Genomic DNA, 25820 nt, shown 5'->3' with positions numbered 1-25820 from the left:
AATATTCCTTAGCATGTGTTGCCTGGATTTTATTCAGTTCTTGATATCTTTATATCTTTCTTAAAGGTGATCAAAATATTCCAGCTCCTCAGTTTCAGTAAAATGAGATGATCTTCCTCTTGATATTCTGTTCACAAACCTCAAAATATTTGCTTTTTTTTTGGTACTGCACTAGTGACATTTATTTTGTGATTCAATATAATTCTTCTGCCATATCGTTTTTGGCAGTAATTCCTCAGTTTCTTTCCCTGCAATTGATTTTTCCTTCTTATGTGCAACTACTTTGCATTTTATTTCTTTATTTTACTGATTTTGAATTATTTCAACAATTTTTCAGTGTAATTTTGAATTGCAATCTTATAATTCTCAAGAGCTAAAGATAAGTTCTGTGTCAAATAGTTGAATGCCCACTTTATTATTTCATTTGGATGTGGTTTTACTGAATTGCATTTCATTATTTTCTTTTCAGTTCATCAAGTTAATTTAACATTTAAATCCTTCGCTGCAGAAGGAATGCAGTAATTTTCCTAGGTTGGCAATTAATTGACATTCTCTACTTCATTACTGAAGTTATTAATGAAAATGCTGAGTAGCATGAACACTTGACAGACTCTCCTGCAATCCCACTTGACAGTTTGGTGGTGAACCACTGAGAACAATCTTAGCCTTTAATTGAATAGTTAAGATTCAACCAAGACTTTGACCATGCCTGCTGGTAGTCGAAAGTGGCAGATCCAAGCACAAAAATTAGAGAAGAATTACTAATGAGTAACAGCAGCAGGTAAATTCTAACAGTGAGGATTAAAAGGAACACCTCTTTGGGGCAGAGATGTCTAGGATCTCAGCAAAATGTTTTGCAAAGCTAAGCCTAGGAATAGAAAGTTAGAGGGAAAAATAAAGCAATTTTTTGGTTGGACAGGCAGACTTTTAGGGCATTGTATCAGGCACAAACATTTTATCTGTCTCAGAGAACTTGCTTGAAAAGTTATGCACATTTTGTTGCTGTATTTAATTACTCTCCTATTTCCGTTTACAGTCAGAACTCCTTTCTCCTGTCATATCAGGATCCAAGCAATTTTCTGATCAATCCTCCAAGCCAAATAAGACCATAATTTTCCATAAAAAAAGAAACTTCCTAGAACAAGCCCAAATCCGAATCAGAAATACAAAAACTTCATCTTGCTTTTACTGCCCCGTAATTCAGCTGGCTGCATTCTGGCAGGAGGATAAGGAGGGAATATTTCCTTCTGCCACTATTTCTTTCTGTTGAAAGTTGGTTGCCATCATGAAATGTATGTGCTGTCACATATCACACATTTCTTTGATAAACTGATACAACAGTACCCTGGAATGCTGAATATTAATCAAGTTTCAAATTACTGCAGGTTTCTGTTCCTAACGCACAAAGAAAATCAAGAGATTTTGTGTGCTTCTTGAGAAATTACTCCCTGCCACATATAATACTGACAAAATTCTCTTTTCTTTCTCAGAACAGACTGTGTATCAGCCATCTGCCACTGACTTTAGCCATCAGCTACAACTGAAGCACGGTCTCATCTTTCACTAAAGGATTAGCCCATGCCATTCTCATCTGATATAGTCTTGCCCATCCATATATTTAACACCTTATTTTTAAATGTCTCCTTTCCTAGTTATAACACAGAGATTATTATTCTCAGAGGTGATGAGGAGATGATCTGTAGGAGTATGAGGGGAGCATTCCATTAAATCTTCCAATAAGCTCTGAAAGGGATATAAACTCTCTTTGTTGTGGGTGCAGCTGAATCTTTTCTGTTCTCTTCTTTCGCCAGGAAGATATGAGTGGCTGGAGTGTTTGATTCTATATATAACTAGTTGATGTCAGCTGGATGCCAATCCCTTTGAAGAGGATCAGCCCCCAGTTTGTCTCAGTACTAGGTACCATGCAGATCCAAGCACAAGAGTAGAAACCATCCTGGACCAGGCAGGTCATCCCCATACATAACTAACTCCTGAAGCTTCAACTAAAGGGTTGAGATCGCTTTTTTCTGCACAACAAAACAGTAGGGTAAGTGTATTGCTTCCTGAAATATTTTGACATTGTCTGTCCTACAAACTGTCATATAAAAGACATTTATGTAACCTCTTGACTCTGCAACTAAAAAGATGTTTATTTTTTTTAATTAGTCAGAAATGCACTTTCTTTAAAGATGCCAGAGCATCCCATTTAGCTCCTCAAATTCTTTATTAGATTAAGAAATGTCAAAATGTAACATTTCTGAAATCAGAAACCATGATGTAATTAAAATATTAGTTATGAATTTACATCTTTTAATATAATGTGTAAATGTGACAAGGCCTAGACCACTGACACGGATTTTGCTACAGAATTTATGTAGCCAACTCAAAGTCCATTCCTTCAAATCTTCTGTCCATCAGAACGTCCTAGCATCTGTCTGCAAGCAAGAGCTGCCAGTGCATTTTGCACAATTAAAAGTGGAGTATTTCTAAGTCAGAAATAACTAAGTTCACTATTCAGCCATTCTAAACAGGCTATTAGAAATTAAAGTTGGCTGAACTGTGCAAGCTGGCTCAACAATGTAAAAATGTGTTGTTTTTTTTCAGCAAGGAAAAATCGTATCAGAAAATCACAATGTTATCACATTCTGCCATGGTCAAAGAGAGGAAACAACAAGCATCAGCCATTATGGATGAAATACAAAGAAATGGTATAGCGCTGAACCCAGCTTACTGTATATGCAATGTCCTCTAGCCCTCCCTAATACATTTTTTTTTTTTTTTAATCATAGAGTTTAACTCTCTTACAGCTTTGTCTCTGGTGTTTTGCCATAAATAATCTTGTGGGAGTATCATGCTGCCTATGGTAACTAATCCTTTTGTAGTTGCCTCTTTTCATTTGAAAGCTATTTTCAGATGAACAACTGCTGTGGAGGAATGAAGTAATCTAACAGCTGATGTACATTCTGCTAGGATAGCCTTTCAGAATATTATTTGGGGTTAATAACATGACTTCATTCCATTTTAAAAGGCTAGCTAAGAAACATGCTGATTTGTATCCTTTTTTTTTTTCTCTGTTTCACTCTGTTTTATTATATGAATGATAAAATTTTTGAGAGATGATTACACCTCTGTTCCTTCCTCTCAAACTTTATCTTTGTAACTAACAAATTTTACTAGCATTTGGCAATTCTCTCTAATGCACAGCCAATTAATCTTATATGAAGAAATTTTACTTTTCTGTTGTTGCACTGATGAAAATGCAGGTACTTATGAGAAGGTAGTTTGATTTTCTAAAACAGGTTCTTAAAACTATGCTTCTGTGTGACACCTTAAGAAGCAATTAACTCAGTTGGGAATACAAATCTGCTTGGATTTCATTAGGTATGTGCAGGATGCTTTTGGAGATCCTTCCAATCCTCCCCATGAAGGCTTCTTTATCATCTATGTAAAAGATCAATGTTTTAAAAGTGACAAGCACCCCACAAACCTCACTAAAAAAACAGGGAGCTCCATTAATATTTAGAATTTATGAAAATCATACCACTAAGTATAAACACTAACATTAAATTACAGTATTGAAAATCTTTCTTGTGGGCTTTTGCTCCAGAGAATTTGGGGACAGTTTCTGTAATCACTCACTGACCATTGTGATTGCAGGAAGAGTAGGACAAGAGACATAAGCTTTTTAGAAAAAGAAGCTATGAGTTTCAGTGCCTGGTCCTAGTCCTTCTTATATTTCCATATGTATTTTCCATAATTTCTATTCCTAAGCAAATACCTCTTTCCATTCTCCACTCCACACATACTTAAATCTGAAAGCCAGTCTCACCTTACAGAATTCACTGCAACTCCATTTTGTTTTGGTATTGTAAGCCCAAGTACTGTATGTGCCTGAAACAGCCTATAAGCTATTAGGGGAAAAAAAAAAAAGTCTTTCATATGTTTGTTTGGAACCAGGCATTTCACATGGTAAATGTTGCTACTATTCATAGCAATACTAATAAATCTACCATACAGTCCTTGAAATCATTGGAGTTATTGGATAATCTGTGCTTGGCATTTGCCTCACATAATCTGTCTTTTTTATTATTATGTATTATCAGATTTAGCTGACAGCTTATCCTACAAGATATGCTGTGATATGTGGCCAGTGAAGGCAACAGTAACTCTTTAAGCATACACTCTACTTTTGCATCTTCTTTGGATGTTAAAAGAATATGAAATTTCATTATATGGGTGTGGTAAGAGTCTGAAATTTATAACCATACAGGCTCAGTGAAACCAGTTAAGAAACAGAAGGGTAACCAAAGCTGTAATCACATAATGTATATGCTAGTTCTTTGGGACCAAATCTGAACAATTCTTGGAAAACACATAGAGAAATATGGTTTTTAAGTGACTAATTTCAGGTCTATTAATTTTTTACATTTTATTTTCCCCTAATTATTAATTCAAAAAGCTTAACCTGTGATCTGGAGGGTGAACTGTTGTCTTTTTGAGGTTTGCATTGCTATTAGTAATGAAGATCCTGCACCTGGCAATTAGGTAAAAATTAAATGTACTGTTTCAGCCAGTCTCAGAGACCTATGAAACTCCCCACTGTTAACAGAGGTAAATGGTAACAGAAGATTCTCTAACGCAAGCTCTGGTATCTTGGAATGACACACAGAAAGCATATCTACAGCATTTTTCTTTCAGCCCCTTTTGATTATAATGCTTTCAGGTAAACTGTGAATCTCAAATTCACTGTTAAAATATATTCATAGCAGAAACAATTGTTGATAAGACAAAAAAGCAGCCAAGTTTTTATCAGTGTCTCAAAGTTTACCAACCTCTGGGCAAGACTGGTAATGACTGATAGTCCACATCTCCTGTTGGCTTGTGGGGCATGACTTTGTGTTTTAGACAAGTTCAACATGTCATAAAATGTTGCAGGAATAGACACTAACTGTAAACCCTCTTATGGTCTCAGAAGAGAGACACTAGTAGTAAATCAGCGTGTAGATGCGGACCTCCACAGCCCCTTAGTTTTTCACTGGCAGACTTGGACTAATCATAACATTTCTAAGGCTACTTGGTAGAGTTAAACATGTATGTAATAAATATGTTTAAGGAAGCCCTTGGAGTTCATCAAGTTAGCCTTCCATTACACTTAAATCTCATGTCCAGTTCTGTACTATTTCTTAAAGGTATTCTTCAGTAGCTACATGATTAACTATCTTTCATGATATAGTTAAAAAAAAAATCTTATTTCTGATACTACAACAAACATACTATCTGATATTCATTATTAAAATTTATAATCCAGATTAAGGTATTTAGAAGATTGTAAACTGGAGGATTAAAGTGGGATTAGGTGGTGAATGCAGGAGGAACTATATAAATCATATTTAAATACAGTCTGTTATGATTTTAAGCACAGGACAGGAAGGACTTTGCAGGAACAAATTAAGAAATTAAGCTAAAAGGTTAAGATTAGGATTAAATTATGAATTAAACTTTCAGTATTAATTTATGTGTCCATTTATGACACTGATGTTCTCTTTCTGTCATCCTCTAAATGTCCTCCTTTTCTCATTCTTCATCACCTTTTCTGCACTGACACTGAAACAATCCCTAGACACATCATAAAACTAGACAGATGATTAGATTTTAGTTGGCAAGGTATTCAAACAAACTTCACACTTATGTTTTTGGGATGCTGCCTGGATACACAATAGCACACAACTGTGGGTTACAAAGTACCTTGGAACCTTCAGTTAACATTAACAAGGACAGTATACATGCAAGGGAATAGCAAGGCCCAAAACAGTTAACATCCAGTGTATCCCAGCAGAATACTGAGTGGTTTGGACAGTGTTCTGCAATCACCTTGGCACCCCAGTCTCTGAGGATGTACATATTACCCACTCTGTGTACAATGAAGAAAAGCTTTTTCTACATGAAAATGTTGCGGATTTGAGGGGTGAACTTCTTACTCCTCACTAATATAAAACCATCCAACAATCCATACCCCTGCAGCAATCTTGAGAAACAACAACATCAAATATCGCTTGTAGGTCTAAATTTCAGGCCACAGGCCAGTAACTAGTGCACTTATCTCAACCACAGAGCCAAAACCCCACCACTATCTGCCACTGATATGGCTACATTGGGAAAGCTGAGTCATTTTCTTCCATGTTAAGAACTCTCTGTTTTATAGTTACCTCTTAAATAACAGGAGGGTGTTAGGATTCTTTGTGCATACTATTTTTAAAGCAGAAGCGCATGCTCCGGCTCATGACACAATTAGCTTGCTCTTCCGCTAGTTGAATCTATTGCAAACATTCAATTGGAAGCAGTATGAACAGAAGTGGATCACCAGTGATGCACTCCAGGGCCCAAAAACTTGTTTGATTTACTACAGGGAAAACTCTTGTCTATACAGCGTTGGCTAAATATTTAATGTACCTGTCTCAATTAATTTTTCCTAGATGTCAGCAAATCACAGTTTTTCCAACATAAAGTTACTAGGAGACATATGCCATCTTGAACATGCCACTTACTCAAAGTGAAACTCTGCATATGCAATATTAACTCTGACATTAGGTACCTTCTGCAGTTAATTGATTTGTAATGTTAGTTTTAAACTGGGCTTCCTGTATGTTTACACTAGCAGCAAGATACAGTGCCTTACATATAATTTCATTTCATTTTAATGCATTAAAATATATGTCAAAATTCAGAATTTTTAATCCTGTAGACCACAAGAATATGTGAAGAATAGAATGTCTTATTATTAAAGAAATGACAGAATGTGACTTTGAATAAGTGGATCAAAGAAACACACTAGACCACTGATATAATCCTCAAAACGCACTGCATCTTCCTATTTTTCTTCCTGAAGTTTATGAACAACTGAGAACAATTTCAATTAATAAAATTATAAATATTGAAGTAAGTAGCAATAGGAATTATTTTCTTAAAAGTTCTGGTTTTACTATGTGATCTAATTATTGTTACACTTGATTAAATTCTACAGCCTTCTAAGCAGAAATTAATTTGCAGAAAATAGTTTGTTCAGAGTTCTTGTACTCTGTTTTAAGCTTTATCTATAGGTTGAGGACATCGAGTGAGAGAGTTCAGTCACCAAGCAACAGCTTGCTCATTGCCATCAGTATCCCAGTTTCCAGAACATTATCACGAAGATGACCAGTAGAGTTTCTGATATTCAGAGTTCTCCATTTACAGTCCTAAATGATTTCCTCTTCCCCTGCTTACGCATCTTCAAATCGCCCAGGAGATCACTAAAGACAAAGGAGGGATTTTTCCCAACCACTGAATAACATAATATTGCATCTAGTAATTCAGTTTCCTCTTCGAGAGAATTGATAAATATATCAATTCCTAGAAGCATGTTGTAATTCTTTGTTAAGGTCTCATTTTCAACACCTTGAGCTTTGTTTTGAATGCTTTAAAGATAGTTAAAAAGTACTATTTAATACAGACTTCCTAATGCAAACTTTTCTTAAAGTACAAAACGTGCCCTGGAATTCAAAAGCAAGCAGAATGTCAAAGAATAATGGAAAATCAAAATGTTTATAAGCAATAAGAAACTGGTAGGCATGTTTAAAAGGGGTTACCTGCTCATCTATCCAATGCAGGACACAAAAAGGTAACTGAAGGTCTGATGTAGCAACACTGGGGCCAGAAGAAATTTTGTTCCTGGTTTCAGCAAAAGCCAGTTTTGACCAGTCTGCTATTAAGATGGTCTATAAGACATTATAGACCTGATTTTGATAACAGCGGAATGCCATTTAACCAAAGTAAATTTGGAGCTTGAGGTGCTTAGCATCTTAAAAAAAACAGGTTTGTGGTGTTCAATACTCCAAAATTTTGGGAGAATGATTAATTTCACTAACACCGTATGAAGCTATGCTATGTGTTAGATAAGTATCATTAACACGTTGGATTTCAGGTGTAGGGTATGCAATATCAGGCATTTAAGAAAAACAGAGGTATGTATTTATCCATTGTATTGCAGTCTCACCCAGCTTAAACCTTGGAAAAAAGGTCAGCACCCCCAGAGATATCATGGTAGAGGAACTATCGACACTCAGCAACAGAGGTGCAAGACTCTTCAAGAGACGTCAGCGGAGATCTGACAAATACACATATGAAAATTATCATTATGTAGCAAACAAGCCAAGAAATGTGAGTATTTTGTCATAACTTATTAATGAAACCGTGAGAGTTAGCATTGGTTCCCTTGGTGCTCACGATACAAGTTGTACATGATTTATTTGTAGTTTCAAGAAGAATAAAAGCAAAACCCTGTACTAGAATAAGGCTAACATGAAGTAAGCCATTTGTATTTTATTGACCACCTGTAGACAAATAAAAAAATCTAAAAGCCTCAATACTTAAGGATATCAGGTTCAAATCATTCTCATTCCAATCTGATTCACGCTACTAGAGACCAGAGTTGTTATCCTGTAATAATTGGCTCATTGACTACTGAAAATTAACTAGTTAATGTGAAAACTGACTAGTTAGTGATATTCAAAAGGTTGGAAGAAATAAGAGTCTGTTTCATACAACAACTAAGTATTTTTATTACAATATGTTGGTGCTCTCAATGTGGTTCCCAGGCAGCAAAATGACTCTCATAACTGGCACTAAATACACTTCTGGCATACCTGTCTCAACACAGACAAAAAAGATGGAGTTTGTTACAGAGAGTCAATTATTCTTCGAATAAATCATTAGTGATACCCTGGGAATCCTCATGGCAGGAACTAAATGCACCTGGAGTTTGTGTTGTCTGTGGCCTTTGCAAAATAATTTAGCCTTTTGCTTAACCTCTGGACAACAACATTCATAAATTTTACTTAACTCTCCCATGTGCTGCAAGGTTTAATTAATTATTTGAACATGAATACTCTACGCCTAGTCTAATACAGCACACAAGCAGCTCCTCTAATTCCAGTATTGTATTAAATTCTGCTTCTCAGTTACATGTATGCATCCCCACTGATTCCAGATACACAGGTACACAACTAAAGAAGCAGATTCTGTCCCAATATTTTTAAGCTGCTTTGACTCTGCTTTGACTACTATGAAAAGAAATACATGCTACAAAAGTTAATTATTATTAATTAACCTAGAAATACTCCTTGTAGAACAGCAATTCTCTTTCCCTGAAGCTTTTACAACTAATCATTGTATAAGTGGTGCTATGGTTGTGTCAGCATCCAACCCCTACATAGTCCATACAAAGGCTTTGACTCAATTCTTCCTTAATCTTCTCTTGGAATAAGAAAAATAGTAGCTATATGTAATGTATTGTTGTAATATAATCTAAAGTTTGTATCAGTTCAAATAGGAAACAATTAATTTATTAATCAGAATAGCAAAGCACCAAAGGGCTTACTCATATTATGTTTAATTTTACTAATGAAAATACACATGGACTTGTAAATTAATCAGAAACAATAAAATGAATGCAACTTTATTAACAAAAATCCCATATAAAAACTCTGAACAATTCTATTTAATACTCAAAATTATTATTAAAACTCTATTCTTTAGAAGCCCATCTATGAATAGTTCCCCCAATTTCTCCCTCTATTGAGTATGCTGAGCCCAACACCATCATTTTGTCAGAATTTCTGTATGCAGTTCCATGCTTTTGCTACAAGGTCTGACCGATCAGTTCCTCTCTATTTCTTCCCACAAAAACACATCAAGTACACACTCTGTACAGTCAGTATGACATTCTGACATGTGAAAAAATGATACCTCTTTTGTTTCTGTTCCCTTCCCTTAAATGCGTATTTAGACACCACTGGTGGTGTCTTCATCCTGGCTAGAAAACATTCTGCTTTAATCTTTTTTTTGGTTTTATGTTTTAACAAGTATTATTTGTTTGCTTTCCTACTTTAAGAAACTCTTACTCTAAACCAGTCTATATTTAAATTGCTTTTAGCCTATGTGTCATAGCTAAAATAAGATTCTGACTTCTTATGAGACTCTAATTCTATATTTATGCAACAATGATTAAGCCTTTGGATGTTTCCTTAGAACTGATGACCCGATAGGAGGGTGGAAAATAACAGCATATCATGAATCTCCAGAAAGTGACCTGCGCTGAAGTTGTTATTTCTATTACAAATAAAGGAAAAGAAAATCCCAAACAAAAGCAATTCAACCAATGCAGTGAATTTTCAACTGATATGGGAAGAGACGCTTTGAAGAATCAGTGCTTCGAAACTCAAATGGCTCAAACTTGCAGATTTATTGAATCTTTCAGTAGCAAGGGTGCTCTGCACATAACAGCTTCCAGTGTCTAACAATCCAAGGGACGTATTTTATGGGCCCCCTGCCAAATTGACCACATCTACTCTTTGCTGTGAATCACACAGCCCACATGCATGGGTAGGTGTTTTGGGGATTGCTGTAAGCAGTAGATGGGATGAAATCTCTATGTAGAACTGCATATCGATATTTAAATAACCCAAACTTAGGAAAAGGTCAGACAACTCAGCTGGACGGTTATAAGCCTTCAGGAAGCTTGTTGACTTAGCTCACAACACCTCCAATCCTTTCAATGAAGCATTCACACACTTGTAATACAGACATTTAAAATTGTGCTGGGATATCATTCTTAACACTGAAAAAATATTCTTTTTTGCTTAGATAGCCAACGCGAGAGAGTTGTGAAACTGTTTTGCCTTCTGGCTAACAGCCAGAAAATCCTGTAGAGTGCCATCTAGCAAACAGGGTACCAAACAGCAGGACAGTATGCCTTCAGGTAGCATACCCTGGGTCTCAGATCTGGGCTGCAAACTGGAGTATCACTCCAACCCTCGACAGAGAATCACAGAGGTGTGCTGTCAATCATATTGATTTGTATCCAAATGCAGCGTGGAGAGCCCATACAGAGTGTTAAAATGGACGGCCTCAGTGTGGAAGGAATTCCCCAGCACGCCCCAATGACACCTCCTAATACACCTGATCCCCGGAGCCCACCACATCCTGACAACATCGCCCCAGGTAATATATGAGTTTACAAACATTAAATATATTTAGTTCTCATTTCACAGCAGAGAAGGATCTCTTTATAAAACAGTATCTTCAAAAAGAATTTCTTAATGGACTTACTATTAGAAATTGATAAATCTGACTCAAATAACTAATCAGAATCTCCTGCAGAAATGCAAAATGGTGCTCTTCAGTCACTTATGTTCATTTTTAAAGATTTGATATGCCTCTTCTATTACTTGTCCCTAAACTGAAAACATAAATTAATATCAAGAGAAACTGCTCCTATATTTACTGGTCTTATTAACATTGAGAAACAGATCCTCAGATTTAAAACCAGACTAATACAGTGATTTTTCTTTGCCAAACCTTTGTTTCTAGTATGCAACACACTGCTCAACAGTTTGAAAATTATCCATTGTAGTTTAATTACCTATAAATGTAAATCCGAAATCACTGCAAGTTTTGCTAGAAACCTTTACAGAGGAGTAACTTTAAAAGGGATTTGCCTCTGGCTGTATAAACTCTTCTTTTTTAAGTGCTTAACTGAGAGGGTACTGTTGCCTTTATTTAAAGCAGTGAGGTACAAGGCGGCATTATTTTGTACTCTTTAAAAACTAGAGAATGCTAATTTGTTTTAATTAATTTATTCAGTGATATAGCCCTTCTTCCTGTTTATGAATTATCCATGAGCAGACTGTGGTTTTTACAAATTCATTCTTTGTTCAGAATTACTCAATGCATGTTTTGTGCAGACCTTTTCCAGTCTATGTAAACTAGGTCAATGCTACTCTGTTAGTGACTGCTAAAACTCTGTGCATCAATTGGTCAAATACAATGCCAACAGAGATAATTTCCATTGCTAAGACATGATACAAATCTTCAAGCTTTTCTTTAAGCAAAAAAGGTCTGGCAAAAGTTTTCTTAAGCTTATAGAAGGAAACAACATTAAGTTAAAGAGCAAGATATAGTCAGAGGGTAAAAGGGTAGAATAGATTTTCTTGTTGAATTATCTTAGTTTTGACCAAAAGTCTGTTTTTAAAATCTTTTTGTTAAGTCAGCCCAAGGGCTGTGTAGCTATAGTCTAATTTCAAACAAATGCTTATAAAGACAAAAACAAATTCACATAAAACTAAAATAATCTTAGCCTCAAGAGAGGGTGGAATTCTTTGCAACAGTTATCTAAAAGGCTACAGATTCTCCCTGCCACCTTTCTGTTTCTGTGTAGCTTTGGCCAGGTGACTTGATCCAATTGTTCATTTTACCTAATTGTGAAATGATGGTATGTTACTGCCTAGTTACATAGGATGGCAGTAAGGAAGCAGAAAAGGCAAAGTAGTGTTACAATGGTTTTGCTTTGATTGCCTTGTAGGATATTCTGGACCACTGAAAGAAATTCCTCCTGAAAAGTTCAACACTACTTCTGTACCAAAGTATTATCAGTCTCCCTGGATAGAGGCCATTAGGGATGATCCAGAGCTGCTGGAAGCCTTATATCCTAAACTTTTTAAACCTGAAGCAAAGCCAGAACTGCCTGACTACAGGAGCTTTAACAGGTAATTCTGAATGGACATTGAATTTTACAGCACAGAGAAAAAATACTATGAAATGAAACATTTCCACCAGCTGTAAAAAACCCTGCTGCCTGTGTTTGCAAGTATATGCATATACATGAACACAGATTACAAGTGGCAAACAAAAGCATTAAGGAGGAAACTAGTCCCTCTCTAAAGTATGGACCCCAAATTAAATTGTAGAACCAGGAATGTAAGATGAATTGTTGAAAATACTGAAAGAGAGAAAGAAAGTATCAGATCCAGTGCACTTAATAAATGGAAACACAGGCTGTAGCAATGCTTCCAACTCCTTTCAGTATTTCTGTTGTTGACTTCAGTAGGTAAGGATCCCAAGACCCACCAGGAAGACTCTCAGTCAAAAGTTTGTTTGTAAGCTGTATAAAGCAAAGCACTCTTTTTTTTTAATACAACTCACATGGCTTGTTTCTTAGGCAATGATAGTATAATGAACTTTATCCTTCAACCAATCCCTCACACCAAATAGTTAGCAGACTGCATATTTTATTGCATTTTAAATTTTTTATATCTTTGACAACCTTCAGTAACAAATTAACAGATAAAACATTACAGGCAGACTTAAAAAACATTCAAAGTAGAATGGGATCTAAGAGTGAAGTTATTTATGTAGTAACTAGTATACTGAGGCTATCGGTAGAACTTCTAGATATATGGACAACATTGGCTTTCAAACTATTTCGAAAGTTTTAAAACACATTCTTACTTAAGTCTTTTGCCGTCATTCATACCATTCACATTATCTTTGTTTATTGAAGTTATGGACAATTTTTCTCTAAATAACCCCTGCTGAGTTCCACACAGCTGAGCCAAACCAAAACCCTTCCTCAAAACTCCAGACAGCAATCTATTGAAAAAGAAAATAGCTCATGGCAGTATAAACTTAGAGAAAAATACCACAAACGTCACTTATGTTCCTGCTGTTGAAGTGGGCCTCAACTATGAGTGCAAGGACTAAAAAATTACACAATTCAACATCAAAACTGGCACTGCAGACACTACACTAATTCTGATTTCCTAAGAGCAATATACATTATGTTAATAATTAAGTCTGTGTAGCACACTCTTCTCAGCAGACAAAATCGCAAATAGAGTCAGAGAGATGTGCCACAGCTGCTAACACTGGAACAGTAGCACCACAGTTTACATACTATGGTTATTGTAACTGAAAAAACCCCACCCCAAACAACAAAAAAATGCCAAAGATACATACATAGAACAGAGACAGAATCAGTTCTCCGTCTCATAAGAGAGATTCTGAGTCCAGCACGCCAGTTATTACTGTGAAAGACAGGATCAGACAGGGCACAGAGGCCCCATTAATAGGGATATGTGTGTCTTGAGATGGTATCTGATGGCTTCTTTGTGGATTTTTAGCTGTTCTGTGGTCCCATATTCTGTTAGTTGTCCTCTTTACAACACTAACTGTTTGAATTTCTTTCTATGGGGGTTTTCTCTATGTATGACATGGCAAAACTGTGGATCACCACAGTCCAAATTTCTTGAACACATGTGCATTCATACAAGGGAAAGGTCAATATTCTCCCTTGTAACTGCCATAAAAACCTAAAATCTGTCACGTAAATCCAGATCTAGAGTGTGAAATTAGTAAATTCAAAACACAAGGCATACAAATATAATCCACCAGAACTCTCCTTGTCATGGAAAAAAATCCGCATGCAGAAGAAAATGAAAGGATGTCTGGTGGACCTATAAAAGCCGTTACATACAGTACACTCAGATTAATGTTTTCTAGCAAGAAGGTGTAGATCCAAAAAGAAATTGAGAATTTGTGAAATTGAAATTCAAGATAATAGCCTCTTGGAGAAGATTATACAGCCATGACTTAGGTGTGTACACTCCTGAAAATGCACAGGGGAGTAGGGTGTCTGATTATGGGATACAAAACAGCCAGCACACCGCATGCCAAGCTAACCAACAGAAAACAATACAGAGAAGCTAAATGTGACTTAAATTTCTCTTTGCTAAAGCCATCAGCAGCTAATTCTATCTTCAGGTCAGAGCTAGATTAAGGTCTTCCTTTCCAAAACCAGAGCAGGGGTCATAAATATTCTTTTAAAACTTGTATAGACAATAAGGTTCATTTCTTTGGAAAGAGCAATTTCCTAGAATGTGGCCAGCCTGGATTTATTTCTACAAGAATGTCAAACCCTGAGAAGAGGTATAACAACATGGTTTTGGGCGGAAGAGGTGGGAACACACTTCACTTCCCTGTTTAAGACCTGTGCAGAAAATAATAAATCTCTTTGCGCTAGAGGAAGTAAACATCTTTCTCTAGCTGAATAAGAAACTCACTTGGGGAAAGAGAAACTTGGGCCTACATCTCAGTTCCCAGATCTTTCAATGCACTTTTTAAATTACTACTTACAGTAAATTAAGCAAGCAGATTCAGGAGCAGAAAACAGGTCCTACATTTCTCTGGTATTAGTTGTGTGGCTTGTGTCTAGGCCTACCCTGTGTCTAGAGTCCTACTCTGTCCAATTCAAGTAAGTTTTTATTTCTGGGTAGTATTTTTGCTGGAATACTGCATGTGAGCAGTGAGGTCCACTTTACAAAACGATACTCTCAGACTAAAGAGAAACCAAATCTCTTGGAGAAGAGATCTGGTCACAGACATACTATTATTTGACGCAGAGGTTCAACACTAACAGCCATGATTTTGAGTGAAAGTGCCTTGATGTGCTATTTTGCTCAAAGCTTGCTGCTGTGGTATATTATCTGTGTTTTCAAGCATGAAAGTTCAGGCAAAAGATTATTAATTAGAGAATCACAGATAAGCTTTGGTGTAAGCTAGCTGTAGCTGCCAGTATAGCTAAGATAAAGGCACATCTGAGCATTTGTATAAGGAAAACATTAGGCATCTCAGGAATTAGTAGCCTATCAGCTTTGCACAGAAGGTGAGGTATCTCTGGACTTCTGTGGGTCCCACTAAGTCATTCTGTGCATCTAGGTCACAGTATCCTTGACTTCTTTAATTGCCGTCTTGGAGAGAAAGCAAATGATACTGTATTAAACAATTAAAGTGCAATATAATGGCACCACTTTGTTATCAGTGAGGGTATCAGCAAGGCTTTCTGTCATGCTTCATCATTCAATAAAGTGTCATTATGTTTGTTCTCCTGCAAAACACTGGTACAGTCATCAGTAGTCAGGAGGGGATGTGGGTAACATTAAGTGCAATGCATAGGACTCCCAAAGGAAACGGGCCTGAGATTCTCCCCAGTTCATTCAGTGGTATCTGTTAAAATGGCACTTAGACTTTACAGGCTACTCTCAGCTTTCCTTGTTACACAACAAACTGTGAAACCAGCACAACTTTAGCAGCTAGGGATGTCTGATGTGTTGGAATAGATGCACACACGCATAGTTTACAAGTATATTCAGCACTAAACAGCATTCAGAATTTTGTTTTCCACTGACAGCAATGAAGAGGCAACTCTGGACCCTGTAGCAGTGCAATTTTTATAACAGTAGCAGAATCAGAACTAAGGAATTCATAGATGTATTACCTGGGGTCTAGTATGCATTTTGTACTGCAGGGGTCTTGCAATGCTGGCAGGTCAATGAAGGAAGAAGCGGTGGCAGCCAATGTCAAGCACATTTACCTTCTGAGGTAGAGCTCTCTGTAAGACAGCCAGTAATGCTTTAACAGAACATAGCACTGGACAAAATGCATGATCAGAGAAATTTGTTTCTGAGGATCTCTGAATAGATTGTTCAGACCAGGCTACTCTTCCTTCTCCTAGATGAAAATGAGTCTGTGCTAGCAGAGAAATGCTGCAGAACAGAGCCATCCCATCTGATTTCTCTTGGAGATTAACTCCTATTAGGACTTGTATTAGGACAAGTCCTAATTGTAACTAGTATAGTATAATATACTAATAGTATTAGGACTATCCTATTAGGACACAAGTAAAAGAAGTACTTACTTGTGAAAAATTTTCTTGCCTCTTTTACCAGTGTGGAAGCACCCAGTAACCATCTGTGGTAAAGACAGCATGAATCTACATTCGTTGAGGAGTTTGTAATATCAGTTAAATTAGTATCTTTATTCTATCTGCTTCTTGGAGCTGGATAAAATGTCAAAGGTAGGATTATGAGTAACATACAAAGCACCACATCTTACTCACATAGGACAAGCAAGTCTGACTAGTTCTGCCTCTCCTACCAGACAAATTCTTGCTCAGCTTTCTCAATTCCCAAAGACTACTGTTTCAAAAACAGTACAGGAATCCAGTCCATCTGGACTGGGCTCTGATTTTATTAATTAATGGATTCTGAGTTCTATTGTAAAAATGCTGAGATCCAGAGCATCAAAGGAATTTTAGGTGCTAACTTGAAGTGATGTGAGATTAGTGAAAGCTGAGTGTTTAGCCAGTTCCTTAGCACCTGAATACCTCCGTGAAATTGGCATTAGTTCTTGCACTCAGCTACACCGAAGATCTGAGCATTTGGCAGGGTCAAGTTCTTTGCTCCTATGTCTCCTTTTTGCACAGAATTAACAAGAAGCAGAACGCTCTAAGGATGACAGTCCCATTTTAAAATGTGAAACTCACTTTTTTTGTACTTATGTAATTGAAGGTGCTAATCCAATACAGTTAAAACATTTATTCAGACTTTCCCAAATAATCAACTACAAGCAGTCTCCTATGTTGAGACAATGTAATGTTCAATAAGCAAGATTGCAGGTAAAAAAAAAAGCCCTGCTAAAACAACAACTAAAAATAAACATGGTTGTGCCTGCTATTGTTGAAGCATGCACCTACTTTTTAGGAATATGCAAAGCGAATATTAAAACAATCTCGTACACTTCCTGAAGCCACTTCCTATGGCTCTGAATCAGCATTTCCACCCCTATTATGAGCAATGACTACTGGAATTTTTTACACATGAGTTTTAGGCTTCTATACAATGAATCAGAGCTCAAGTGACACAGTTGATGTGCACACAACACAGGTCATTACACCACCACGTTGTCAGAAAAGTTACTAGTCACAAAAATATACTGGTTCTGTAAAGGAAAATTAACACCTATTACCCAATTACTGTACTCTCTTTTATGTTGATCATTGTGCTTCTGCCTAGAATGCAGGAATGCTTAATTCTCAGAGGCCAGACTTTGTATAGGAACTACATGGTGGGGTTTTTTTCCCCACAAAAGATATTTGAATTTCCATAAAATGTCCTTCCGTTACCTACAGAAACATGATGTATTTAAAATCCAAAAATACTACAAAGAGGAAGTTCTACACTATAGAATAGTTTTGCATTTTATATAGCTATTATTGTTCTGTTCATATTGATTATCCCCTTAATTTACATATTGATGAGAATTAAATATTACAACAATGTGAGAATGTGTATCTTAATTAGAGCAGCAGTTAAAACAATCTTTATTATCCTGTAAGATCTAGATCACTACATTCACTCTGTGCCAATTACCAAGCAATTATTTTTAATCAGTATCATACAGTATCCAAATTGACATTGTGACCTAGAAGACAGTTTCACAAGAAAAGCTTGATACCACAGGCACTTTGCATAAAGAATTTCCTTTGACCTCAAGAGAATTTAATGCCTGAACTGGCTGCTGCTGCTGCAAAATCTTGTCTTATCTTCATCTGAGAAACAGTTTTAGAGCTTAATCCAAAGCAGTGTTCTTCTCTCAGTAAGTGTGCGTGCCCAGCACTTTCATGATTTTTTATATCTTACTGACCCTTTAGCATTAACACCATCCCCTTCAACAAATGCTACTTATACTGAAATTCAGTGAATTCTCTGTGTAATGACACAGCAGTGCCATTTCTTTTAGGTCATGGATTCATTTGTCTGAATGAATCTTTTTTTTTTTTTTTTTTTTTGAGTACTTAATGCTCCCTAGGTTTTTTTTCATCTATAGTTATCTTGCTGAAAATTCTAGTCAGACCTTCAAATCATCTCTTTTCATTCCTGTTGGTATTAATTTCTCTGGGCTTCTGCTATAGTACCTGGAGCCACTGGAAATACATACCTACAGTTCTGTTGTTTTGTAGCAAACACACAAAACCTACCAAGGCTGGTGAAATGCCATTGCAACAATAATTAACTTTCACATGCCAGTATGTATCTAGCTTTGCAGAAATCAGGTGCTCAAGTATAGCTTAAAAATCTGACACTCTTAACTGGACAGAATATATTCCAGCAAAGTTATGCAACTGATCAAAATGCAGAGCACATATAATAGTCTGTTTGGTCGCATTTACTTATACAATGGAGTCTGGAAAAAGTGACACAAAAACTCAGGGTGGTTTTTTTTCAGCCTAGAAACCTGCAAATATAGAAGAATCATGGGAGTTATTTAGAAACACTGTTGTTTTATAATATTTGCAAATGAATGTAACAGTCACTTCCTGCTTAGTTTTTCTTATCTTTTAGTTTCTTGGGCTTATCACCTGAGGGAACACTTACATTTAAATAACATGAAAAATACTGGCTTAAGACTAGGGGTCAATTTTAGCCAGTGTTTCAAGCTTTTAGTTACATAAACGTTTTCTTCAGAAACAAAGCTGGTGTCCTCACCCATTCCCCTTCTTTCCAGAGCCTGTTGTCTTTGCCTGTTCCTTTCTGCTTCACATTAGGCTTTACTGCCTCCTCATTTGTATTGCTACAATTATTTGAGCATGACGATATAAACTAGATTGCTGAAATAATTTGGATTTTAAAATGCTCCTTTGTTTTGAAAGGTCTTTGTTTAACCCAGATCACTTAAGTGACCCAAGTTTATAGCACAACCCACATACATTCTAACTGGTATAACAATATGGTGCTGAAATACAGTGTAGTGGGAGGAACAACTGGGGATAAGAGAAAATGGGGTGAGAACTTCCTAAACTAATTACCTGCTAGAGAGAATGTGTTGAACTTATGTTTTCAGGCCTATCAACTTATCACCACAAAATAAGTTTAGTAACTGTGACTCACCAATGACAAGGTTTTCTTGCGACATCTTTTTCCCTCAGCTTTTCCATTTAGTTGGATTTTGAAGAAGTCTGAATGTTTTATCTAAGGGAAAATAAACTGGATCTTAAATGAGAATTTTCCAGAAAAACAATGGGAATACTTTTCCCAAAAGCTTGAAAATGTAAACAAGAAATTGTGCAAATCTATATTATTAAAATAGCGTCTGCTCTTTTCAGCTCCTTGGAGGAAAACAAAACAGGTTTTTTAAAATCACATTTTACTTTTATTTCTCCAATACCTACAGAGTTGCCACTCCCTTTGGTGGTTTTGAGAGAGCATCAAAGCTGGTTAAATTCAAGGTACCAGATTTTAATCTACTGATGCTAAATGATCCCAGATTCATGATCCTTGCAAACCCTCTTGCTACCAGAAGATCCTTCAATAGGACTCCTAAAGGATGGACATCCGAGAATATTCCTGTAGTGTTCATTCAGCCTTCGGAGTCTGACACTGTTCCAGAAACAGAGGACCTGTGAGAGAAGCTGCACTCTACATCATACAAAATGCAAAGCTGCACATCCGTCTATTTTTGGTCCAAATATTACTAAAGGCTACTGACAAAATTTTTCCTTGGCAGCTGGAGTATAAGTGATAATGTCTGATGCAGTGTCTCTTTTCTGGCACCTAGTTTCATCTGTAAACATAAATAAAGTAATTTTGCAAATGTAACAAACATTTTCTATTTGTGCTTACATGTTCTTCTTTTACCTTCTAAAATCCTTGCTTGTCGTTTAAGAACAAGTGTATTAAGAAAAAAAGTGACACTATTATTAAGGGGTTTGATTTAATAGGTATACTAAGAAAAAAAGTGACACACTATTAAAGGGTTTGATTTAATAGGTATACTGATTACAGCAAAACAACCGAGCAATACCACAACAGTGCACTCAGTGCACTCTGAGTACTGGCTGCTCAAGACAAGCTCTGACAAATCAACCCTTTTCTCCAACCCTGCTTTCTACCAAAGTTAAGAATCTTGTCATTACTTCAGTGACAGCAAGTTTAGGCCATTTCCTCCTTTCTGACTCTTACTCAGTTTTAATTATAGACGTCAATATCCATGTCACCTGGATTTGTTTACAGAAAATACAGTAAATTTGGCAATGACAAAGATTACACTGTGGTATGAAAAAGTACAGAGGCATTTCCTGGCTAAGTCTAGAATGTTTTTGTTAATCACAACTAAAAAACTCATCGATGACTGGTTATGTTGAACACACCAAATTAGTATAACTGAGCTATGTAACCACTTGCTTACCAGAATGCTTTTGTTACTAGAAAGAAATTTCATAGACCTTTTCCCCTACAGCCATAGTATATACTGGGACTTAAAAGCATGCAAGTTTTCTTGCTCTTGATACGCTGACAAGCTCTGACACTTTAGAAATACAAGTATCAGACTCTTATTAACTACACAGGGGGCAGGCAAAAAATCAGTAAAAGGGTGCTGCTTTTCAGTGTCTTTTTTTCAGGTTACAACTACATTCTAGTAAGAGGCAAGCATCTGTTTAATAATTGCTTGTTTCTATATGCTTTCATGTTTGAGAAGTATCCGACATCTGCAGGTTGGACATTCTAATATACAATTTATTTTGTATGTGTTTTGAAATGGGAAACCTAGTTTCAACCAATAGGCCACTCTCATATATCCTGGGTGCTTCTCCGGGGCATTACGGTCTCTAAGCATGCCTGCAATATCCAATAGGTTTCAGGGTATCTCAGATACTAATTTTTTCTCTAAAACAGAGTATCCATAAAATTTTGCAAGCTCTATGGTAACACGTTAATCAAATTTTATCTCAAAATGAAACCCACAGAAGATGATGATGGTAAGCAAATAAAATAATGCTTTTCCAGATAGTTTCCTAATTAATGGTTTTGGTGGTGCTGAGGTACAAATATAAGTATTTCAGAAAGAATCTCAACATCTGAAGAAAAGAATGATAGAATGAGATTTAAAGTGGAAACAGTGACAATAAGTTTGGCCTATATTTTTTGTGGCTGAAATCTGTGTCCGTAAGAATGATTTCCATGTTTCAAATCTGGTTTCAAGGCAGGTAGTTCGCAAAGGAAATTGTGTCACCTATTATATTTCATTTACTTTGTCACACAAACTGCATAAACAAATGTACAGGCCCTGAACAAATTTATGAAAGAAAAAAAAAATCAGCCTCATAGACTGAGGACACTTCCCTAGCAAGGGGTTTGTTTGGGGACCTTAACTGTGCACATTGTACAAGAATTACATGGACAATGACAAAAAATATGAATTATTCAAGTCTAAAAACGCAGAGGCTTCAGAAAAAAACTACAGTGAGGAGCAACGCAAATAAGTTCTGGAGGAATTCCTTTTCATCAACCAACATAAGCAGTCATAAGCCTATTTGAACAGAAATACAAGAAAATTGGTGCACAGCATATACACAGTGAGAAATGTGAAAATACATCATTTTTATTGTATACTCTGTAAAGATAACCTATACATGCAGAGCATGCCACCTTGTTTCTTGCAGAACACACATAATGGTAACTTTAGTTTCCTATACATCTATGGATCTACCGGCGCAGAATGGGCTCAGGAGGCTTAAGATGTTAGAGAAGTACTGAGCCTGCTATGCATGTGTTCAGTTGATGGTCTAAATAATAGCATCAGATGTGGCTGGAAATTCCTGACACTCCTTATGTCCTCAAATTCTGTCTGAGACTTCTGAAATGAGCTGTGTCACAGCAAAACTAGTGACTCTAATTCAACACTCAGTTACAGTTACCAACTGCAGCAGAAGAATAAGAACTCTGTGCCTCCTGCTTTCCTAGCTCTGCTACTATAGAGCTACATATATAGTAGTAAATCAGATGTGCCCGTATCACTCTTTTTAAAACTGAGGCAAGCTGTCAGAGAAGAGTCTGCAGCTATTTATTTTTCCCATACTGGATGGCTTTTGCCAAATCACCTGTTGGGAACATGCCCTTGACCATGCTAAACTCTTGAACCACGCTTGGAAACTGTTTGGGAGAGCGTTAATTGGCAGAAGCTAGGACTGCGCAATGTGTTAAGTATTCAACAGCACAGAGGATCAACTGCCAGCGTCCAGGAATGTTCCCTGGCTTCATCAGCCTAGATGTAGCCTTATTGTGTAAGTCTCACTGCAATAAACAAATCTCTCTGCCAAAACCCAATTCCTTTGCCACAAAGGAGATTTCTTGTTAAGGTTAGGAATTCAGATATTCTCTGTTAACTTCAATGGGTTTTAGCACCTGCATTGATTTTTGTGAGACACTTATATGGTACTTGAAATGTATCCTATAACTTGAGAAAAGACTCTTTTTGAGTAACTAATGACAAAGAACTTCAGAGGTCAAGATTCGTATTATTTTTTGTAGACAAAGAGATGGCTCTGAAGTGAGAGAATACAAGTCTCTAATTATAGGTCTGCAAAGATCAACAAATACATATTTTTAAATTTTCAGTGCTGTTTCTAAAAGCTCCTTTTAGCTATAAGGAATACAGTTGAAAGGATAGATTAAACGGAAAAACACAAGCAACAGCTTTACACAAACATAAACGATCACAGGTATATAAATATTTCAGAAAATGTCCTTTAACATCACTTATACTTTATCACAAGACACTACTCACATTTGCTTCCAAAAGAGAAAGGGACTAAAGGGTATGATAAAAAGGCAGAAATGTGGTGGGAGTAAAAATATAGTTTAAAATGTCTAGAAGTCTTTATTCCCGAAGTTTTTTGGCCTCATTTTATTTACATTAAGGTACCCATTGCAGTAGTAGAAAGGAACTTAAAAATTAATTTAAATATCTTCTCTAAAATGTGGTTCATTAAGAAAATAGATCTGCTATTTCCCAATCTATACAAAATACTCTGTGATTACAGTATGTAAAAAAGAAATGAGAGATGTACACTTCTGAGCAGCTCCATGAATACAAGGGTTTTTTTTAAGACACAGGCACCTTAAAGCTCTTTTGACATGAAAAGCCAGGGGGTTCATGGCCTGTACTGTCTGCACCATTGAGGATAAATCGATATTAGCAATAATAGTCATCAGGAGTTCATATTTTAACCTTATATAGCTATGGCCTGAAACTATGGTTATTGATGTCACTTATGACTACATTTCTATTTCATATACTTTGGTGAGACTTATAAAAATTATATATTCATATTTCACTTTACTTAACTAAGCTAATAGGCCAAATTACCCTAATATTTAAGTCCTTCACTGGCAGCACTGAAATAATTTCAGACATACAGCAGATGATCTGAAATTTGTTTTCAAATCCAGCAGGCCACAGTCTTTCTGAAGTTGATTTCTGATGACATACTATTTGCTTATGTCTGCTATAAGGTATGTTTGTATGAATGGGGTAATAACCTATATGGTCTCTTTCCCAGTTTCAACAAAGAAACTGCAGCTGATTAGTTTTCTGGTTGTTGTTCAATAGAGATTACATATCAGTACCAGGAAATGAACAATTCATGTTGTTTCTTTATTACTGTCCAGAAACAGTTTGTTTATACCTGATCTTGTTCTTTGGATGTATATTTTTAACTGTTCGCGCCCTTCTTAGATGTCTTGAATAAGTCAGCATGTCTTGACTGCTTTCCCTCCTGCATAATCCATACAACTGACAATTGTGGAAATAAATTATTATCCTATTGTCTCAAAGTATCTCTGTGTTTTAATTAATTTAATACACACTGTCTCAATCAGGAGGAGGAAAACCATATCAGAGAGAGAATTCTGATCCTAGTGAAATCAAACAAGGGTTTTGGCACTGACCTCTCTGCAGATATAATTTCACCATTCATGGCATTTACGTACATTTGTAATTGAAATTTATGCCACTATCAAAGCTACCATGCATTCAGCATCAGAATGGATGTTTCAGATTATAGAGCTGAGCCTAACTACATATGTAGTTCGTTTTGCATTGTACATATGAAGTGCAAACAGCCCTAATAATGCCTCAGAAATACTCTGGGAAACTGCATGGAACTGTAGGAAAAAGCAAATTAGCACATATCTACCAAGATCTTTTAAAAGTTATTTTCAGAACAGCCATGAATAACCTGCACTCTGCTTCAGTCTTAGATGGCCTTACTAATGAGCACAAAACATTCTTGGTTATGCCTAAGAAAACAGGATAAAATATACTTCTTGAAATACAGTAATACTGTGGAGCATAAAATCCTATATATGTTAGATTACAATTTCTCAATGTGAGGTCCATAAATTATTAACAGTCTACACAGAAATACCAGAAGACCCCCATAGGGCTGAAAAGTCATATAGGGCTGGCTCCTTCATTATTCTCAGAGGCTACATGCTGTTCAGAAACAAATAAAGTACTCAATTTTAAATATGTTTGCCACAGAGCTGTTACGTAATTGAGTGTGAGAATATATATGATAAAAATAGTTATAAAATGCAGTCAGCATACTGATATAGTTTAAGAAAATTGCATATAAAATACTCTTATTAAAGGGAAATTAAAAAGCAACTGAAAGGGTAAAATCTTTTCAAGGAAATAATATATTACTTTAAACAGCCTGCAGGCTAAGTGTTCAGAGTAAGTTAAAACCATTACAGAGCTCTAACCCTTCCCTCCAAAAAAGTTAACATGGTTTAAGAGTAGAATAGAGGAGACTCAGAAAACAAAAAGACCAATAAAACTTCTCTGCAAGGAAACGGTAATTAAACTATCTAAACACAAATAAAGGAAGTTATGACAGAACTCTCCATGAATGGTACGGAGAAGATGAGGGAACAATAACACAGGAACAAACTGATTCTTAATAAAATTATAAGGAACCAACTTTAAAATTAACAGAATAAATACTTTTCCAAGAAATGTCTAGTTGTAGAAGCTGGTGCTATAGGATGTTGTGGGTCAAAAGCTATTAATAGCTTCAAAAAAAGATTAAGTCATAGTGGTAACTATGCTTATGGATAATGGCTACTAGTGATCTGAATCTGGAGCTTATCACTCGAAAACAAAGTTGTGTGAGAAAGAACACCCCACACTTAGCTGATTTCTTTGTATAAATATCTTCTACTGGGCACCATCAAAGATGGATAAAAGAAGGATCTAGTATTCCTGTGAAATACTTTGTCTTCCAAAAATCATGTGTTAAAGTACCACAACAATTCTAGCAGGTGCCATTA

General features: G+C 36.2%; 1 protein-coding gene across 2 annotated transcripts; it reads left to right on the top strand.

Annotated features, from left to right (window-relative positions):
* Window positions 1–1876: 1876 nt before the first annotated feature.
* On the top strand, window positions 1877–24322 carry MYOZ2 (myozenin 2). 2 transcript variants are annotated; one of them, XM_074154501.1, is made up of 7 exons: window positions 1910–2047; window positions 2605–2708; window positions 5721–5729; window positions 8024–8193; window positions 10905–11034; window positions 12395–12578; window positions 19879–24322. In XM_074154501.1, the coding sequence occupies exons 2-7, from the start codon at window positions 2633–2635 to the stop codon at window positions 20108–20110; spliced, it is 801 nt and encodes a 266-aa protein (XP_074010602.1). In that variant the 5' UTR covers window positions 1910–2047; window positions 2605–2632; the 3' UTR covers window positions 20111–24322. The 2 variants fall into 2 exon arrangements, with proteins under 2 accessions (XP_074010603.1, XP_074010602.1); XM_074154502.1 differs by lacking the exon at window positions 5721–5729 and having other exon boundaries at window positions 1877–2047.
* Window positions 24323–25820: the final 1498 nt, after the last annotated feature.

Source organism: Numenius arquata, chromosome 10 (assembly GCF_964106895.1).
Source record: "Numenius arquata chromosome 10, bNumArq3.hap1.1, whole genome shotgun sequence".
Taxonomy (NCBI): Eukaryota; Metazoa; Chordata; class Aves; order Charadriiformes; family Scolopacidae; genus Numenius; species Numenius arquata.
The sequence above is the reverse complement of the archived record's forward strand: the minus strand, read 5'-3'. Positions and strand labels throughout refer to the sequence as shown.